The sequence below is a fragment of the Lolium perenne genome, chromosome 2 (assembly GCF_019359855.2).
Source record: "Lolium perenne isolate Kyuss_39 chromosome 2, Kyuss_2.0, whole genome shotgun sequence".
Taxonomy (NCBI): Eukaryota; Viridiplantae; Streptophyta; class Magnoliopsida; order Poales; family Poaceae; genus Lolium; species Lolium perenne.
The window spans coordinates 248,257,827-248,263,872 of NC_067245.2; the positions used below are offsets into that span (position 1 = coordinate 248,257,827).

General features: G+C 43.9%; 1 protein-coding gene across 1 annotated transcript; it reads right to left on the reverse strand.

The window, feature by feature from the left end:
- Positions 1-1,141: 1,141 nt before the first annotated feature.
- Positions 1,142-5,676, reverse strand: LOC127335535 (general transcription factor IIH subunit 2). Its single transcript, XM_051362201.2, has 4 exons — positions 5,042-5,676; positions 2,578-3,039; positions 2,125-2,491; positions 1,142-1,589 (listed from the first exon to the last, which is right to left on the reverse strand). The coding sequence occupies exons 1-4, from the start codon at positions 5,360-5,362 to the stop codon at positions 1,462-1,464; spliced, it is 1,278 nt and encodes a 425-aa protein (XP_051218161.1). The 5' UTR covers positions 5,363-5,676; the 3' UTR covers positions 1,142-1,461.
- Between the last annotated feature and the right edge of the window lie 370 nt (positions 5,677-6,046).

The window sequence follows — 6,046 nt, forward strand, 5'->3', positions numbered from 1 at the left end:
TCTCCTCCAAGCCGAAGCAAAAGTCCACTCAAGCATCATTGCAACGAGCTCTCAATGGCCCACGGACAACATCAACGCAGCAGTGCCGGGCAACATTATCAGAAAGCTGGGAGGGACTGCGACGGCGACAAAACACAGTCGGATAGGGTCTCGTTCCATACAGACGCAATACGCTTGCACCGGCAATTTGGCAAACACTGAAATACTGGACCTGTGCGGCTGTGCCATCGACACCGTCTGTTTGGAGCACCTAAAGGATCATTTTCCCTTTGGATTAGCTGCACCCTGCAATCCGCTTGCGTTTTCAACCAAGCGTACGACAGAGGCAATACAATCCCCAGGGCGTGTTCCTATCCAGTTTGAAAGTAAGGCCAACGCCACAAAATAAATCTAAGATGTGAAACAATAATCCATGTATCATGTCACAGAACTTCACATTCAAATTCGGTTCCTTACGGAGCAACAAGGATTACCAGCTGATAAAAAAAAAATAACATATATTGATCTTGCTTCATGAGGAGGAAAGAATAAAGCTGCAAGAACTACAGGATCCCGTTCACGTTGCACAATCGTGAACGGCTCTTCTAAGCACCTCGGCATCTTAACTATATCCGGAGCTTAACTAGCTATAATCCAATCTAACAAGCCGGACGAGATCGCGACGCTGACAGACACAGATAGGATAGGGTCTCCTTCCATACAGCATTACAGCACACGGTGCACAATTAAGCACTGCACGGCGCCGGCAACCTGGCAAAGCACTGAACTATCATTTCTCTTCTAAAAGCTGCCCCTGCAATCCGGTGACCTCGTGGTGAGATCACTCCTACAGCTCAAGTGATATCGAGGTTGCCAGGAAGGTTTGCCATAGAAAATATAAGATGTGAAACAACAACCAATGTACCATGCCACACAACTTCCCATATAAAAAATAGGTTCCTGAGCAAGAAACAAAGATTTATCACTTGAGTAACAATTTGAATGGGTCACCATACTGAAGAAATTAACATATATTGATCTTGCTTCAGAAGAAAAAACAAACCATGTACCATGCCACCAAACATCACATCCAGAAAATTTGGTTCCTTACCAAGAAACAAAGATTTGCCAGTTGAGCAAGAATTTGAATGGGCGGCGATGCTGAAGAAATAAACATATATTGATCTTGCTTCAGAAGAAGAAAAAAACAGCAAGAACTATAGGATCCAGTTCACGTTGTACATTTGCCAACATCTCTTCTCACCATCTCAGCCTCTAAAATTGTATCTGGAGCTTAACTAGCTAACTCAATCTAACAAGAGGCGTCAACAAAATGGATGGCTGGTGTTATCTGCACATTGTTTGATTATCCAACATTGTTGCCATCAATTGTCAGCTGTGCGAGAAAGCTTTACAAGAATGAGCAGCTCTCTGACCAAAAAAAAGATCAACACCTGAATAATGCACACAATGACATCTCTATCAAGGCAAACTGCGCTGACTCTCGCAACCAGGGCAATTGTGCAAGCTCTCATGGATGTAGATGTCACAGTCAAAGCAGAAGTGCTGCTTGCATTTCGGACAGCATACATGCAGATTAGATTGGCTAGCTGCAAAGACATGGAAGGTTTGTCAATGAAGATCACAACACATAAGATTCTACAGTAACATACAACGAAAACATTGATAGGATTACCGTGAAAGGAGAATCATGTGAGATGACAAAGATAGAACATGCATACTCATAGGTGCTAATGATACTACTCAATAGTTTCCACCATTCTCGAAACGGCATGATTATGCAATTTTTTGTTGACGGATCGCTTCTGCTGAAAAACTTAAGGCTGGTTCCACCCTTTTAGATCCTCCAATTCACACTATGCCACTATATTTTGTTCATGAGATTTAGTGGCCAAAGTTCACTCAGATGTGATAATTAATGGTCAAAAAAAGTATACCATGGTTTACACAACAATTGCTACTAAATGTAAGATCATACAGACAGAATGTCAACAACGACTGGATCTGCATCGTTACAATAATCCCCTTTTTGCCAGAAATGAGACCCATGGATACAAAAGATATTTCCTCATTTGAAAATGAATAACCTAAGTGAAAAGGTTGCATATATGAGCTGTGACATACCGGAGTTAATGAGGCTCTGCTGGCAGCCGTAACAATTTTGTCCTCCCTTTTGACCCAATTTGAACGTCACCTCATCAAATGGAGCTACAGGGAATAGATGGTGATACGACCGTGCCAGATGTGGAGAACTGACAAGTGTTAAACCACATGTTCGACACTCAGTTGGAAGCTCACACACATTAACTTTGCATCTAGGGCATATGTAGCCTTCAGCCCCAGACTTAACTTTCTTATGACAAGAGCAGATGGAGATAAGATCCTCCGCTCCCCTCTGTGGAAAACCCATCTTGATCAAGTTAGCTGCAGCATATTCTGCAATTGCAGGTGGTGGAGGAGCGTGTTCCAGGAGCAATTCCTTGAAGTGGGACTGTCAAAAGAAATAAATATTATTTTATCACCACTGGGTTTTAATAATCAACAGTAAAAGCGGAAAACAAAAGCACATTTTATCACCTCATCCAATGCGACTGTGTAGGACCCACCAGTCTCTTCACAGAGATGCTTGCAAATGAAAATTTCTGCAGCAAGCCCAATAACTGAGCATCGAACTTTCGATTTCTTGCATTTTTCTATAGTCTCCATTATATCACCAGGATCACATGTATTAAGGGCAGAGTACAAAAGCAATACTTCTTTATGACCATATGACGGGATTTGGTTCAAATAACCATGCACGAGTTCTAGAGCATTCTGGAGAGATGAATCACCAGAACACTCAAGCTTCCCCATCAACGCCATGATTTGTGACTCTGGACTCCCACCAATATCCGTAAGGCGATGAGAAATGCCATCTTTAATTGTCACTAGTCCAACGTGACTTAGTGGATTCTGATCAAAGAACTCTCTTATGAATGCCTCAGCACACTTTGCAACAACGGCCATTCGACTAGGACGGTAGTCCATTTCTGAAGCTGCCTAAATGATCAATATACAGCCGGAAAAGAGGTGATTACAAGAGAGTGCCAAGTAGAAACGTAAGTTCTGAACACTATAATGTATAAATGCAGAAAAAGAAAATTAGCAACAACAAATTCTGATGGGCATAATTGATTAGAAGTAGACAATATATTTGACAAATATAAAGTTTCGCAAGGTACAGCAGAAGAATCAAAGGGGATGTTAATGAAGAGAAGAAAAAAAACATAAAAACATTTTCCATCAGAATACATGCACAGGATGCATGAAGTACTGTCAAACCAACATAAAACAGATTCATATGTCCTACTTTTAATGTTAGTTCGCCAATTTCTCCCGCTAAGGGGTCCTTTTATTCATGGGATTTTCACAGGATTTCTGTAGGATTGAGATCCTATGGAAATTTTGCTGCGAAAATGTTTGATTCATGGGATTGTATCCCATAGGAACTAATTTCGTAGGAATCTTCTAGTGTAAATTTCAAAGAAAAATAACATTAGGTTGAACCTCATGGACCAAGTAGACAATACATCTCGATTCTATATGTTTCCTATCCTTGGAATCAAAGGAGCCCTAAGCAATTGGCATCCCCTCCATTCATTTTTTAGTTTTGCCTCTAGTCTGCCCCATATTACTGCCATACCAACGAATCCTAGAAATAGCCCAATATCCACCAATTATACCATGTCAGCATCCACGCTCAGCTATTAAAAGAGAACACAAGGACAGATATGCATGAACTGTAGTGGGATCAACAAAGCTAAAGGACACGGATAAGATCAGTCAAAGGTACCTAGTTCTTACAAGAGGTGATTACAAGAGAGTACCAAGTAGAAACATAAGTTGTGAACAGTATAAATGCAGCAAAAGCAAATTAGCAACAACAAATTCGGATGGGCATAACTGATTAGAAGTAGACAATATGTTTCTCAAATATAAAGTTTCACAAGGTACAGCAGAAGAGTCAAAGGAGATGTTAATGAAGAGAGAAAAACATGAACATTTTCCATCAGAATACATGCACAGGAAATATGAAGTTCTGTCAAACCAACATAAAACAGACAATTGCTATGTGACTCAATAGTAATTAGTAAAGTGTCTTTGTCATAATTCACATGTCCTAGTTTTAATGTTAGTTCGCCAATTTCTCCCGCTAAGAGGTCCTTTGATTCATAGGATTTTCATAGGATTTGTGTAGGATTGAGATCCTGTGGAAATTTTGCTGCGAAAATGTTTGATTCATGGGATTGTATCCCATAGGTGTAGGAATCTTCTAGTGTAAATTTCAAAGGAAAATAACATTAGGTTGGACCTCGTGGACAATTCGTTCACTACAATCAAAAAGAATTCCTCTTGCCATAAGATTCAAGTAGACAAGACATCTCAATTCTATATGTTTCCTATCCTACAAATCAAAGGAGCCCTAAGCGATTGGCATCCCCTCCATTCATTTTTTGGTTTTGCCTCTAGTCTGCCCCAGATTACTGCCATGCCAACAAATCCTAGAAAATGCCCTAATATCCACCAATTATACCATGTCAGCGCCCACGCTCAGCTATTAAAAGAGAACACGAGTACAGATATGCATGAACTGTAGTGGGATCAACACAGCTAAGGACAAGGATCAGATGTCAAAGGCACCTAGTTCTTCCTACACAAACATAATGAAGCACCGCTGCTCTACAAAAAGACACAAGCTGCTCGTCAAAACTACTAACATACAAATCAATCCAAAGTAATTAATTAGTGAATTGCTAAGCTGGTCACCAGTCACCACTTCACTGATGATGCCTCTAATCCCCATTTTGGGGGAACCAAATCTATAGCCCGGTTGCTTAAGCACACCAGATCACTGGCAGTACAAGATGGCATACTAAACAACAGGAGGCGAGATTGGCACAACCAGCATTGCTCGACATCCCCATTGATCCCAAACCAGGTGTTCGATCGGGAATGGCTAACCTAAAGGGACATGAAATCAAAGTAGGATGCGGCAACTAACCCTGGAGAGGTCGATGACGATGTAGAGGTAGCGGATGAGGCCCTTCTGGATGCGGGCCGCGGCGGCCGCGGAGCGCAGCAGGAGGCGCCGCCGGTACTGGGAGTGGACGAGGTTCTTGGTGTCGATGGGGCGCAGCAGGCCCGACTCGTCCTCCTGCAGCGCCTCCCACGACCGGTCGTCCGCGTAGGCGCGCTCCCAGGCCTCGAGGACGCGGCCGTCGCCGGTCTCCTCCTCCTCGTCCTCCTCGTCTTCCTCCTGGTTCTTGCGCTTGCCGGAGGCTGTGGACGACGCGTTGAACCCGCCGCCGCCGACGCCGTACATGGTGGGGGAGGCGGCGAGGGTCTAGGGGGGTGGGGACGCACGCGAGGGCTGATGCGGGACAGCGGGCAGACGAGGGTCGATGGGGGACGACCGGCAGGCGACGATCGACGGCGGGCGGCGCTCCTTGAGGAACTCCTCTCCTCCTACTGTAGCTCGTCCGGCAGACGTCCGACGAGGCAGCGGCGGTGTACTCGGCGTCGGGGGGCAGGCGGCGCCCTGGTGCGTGGCGCCGGTGCGGGCTGGTAGCGCAGCGGCCGGTGAGGTGGGACGGCGGCGGCCGAGTGCTTGGACGGGATGCCAGACTGCCAGCTACCCTAACTAATCAACTACTACCAGGCTGGGCCCAAACGCACGCTGGGCTGGGCTAAAGTTCGGTGGTTTCCTGATCTTCCCCATGGACTTTTATGTTGGTTTTCGTTACCTTGCAAAATTATGTTGTTGCTGGCCGGGCTTGAACCATCAAAATCATAATTCCACTACTCAAAACTCAATGTTCTCAAAAAAAAAAAAAACTACTCAAAACTCAAATGTATTCTCAAAAGATTTTTCTGACACAAAAGGTGGTCGAACTTTTGTACTTCATAAGTACAGGTTTCTAGAAAGAAAGAAAAAAGTACTCACATAGACATAAGTAGCATACAGACATGTAATTTGCATATTTGATGTTTTGGCATGCCGTTGAGA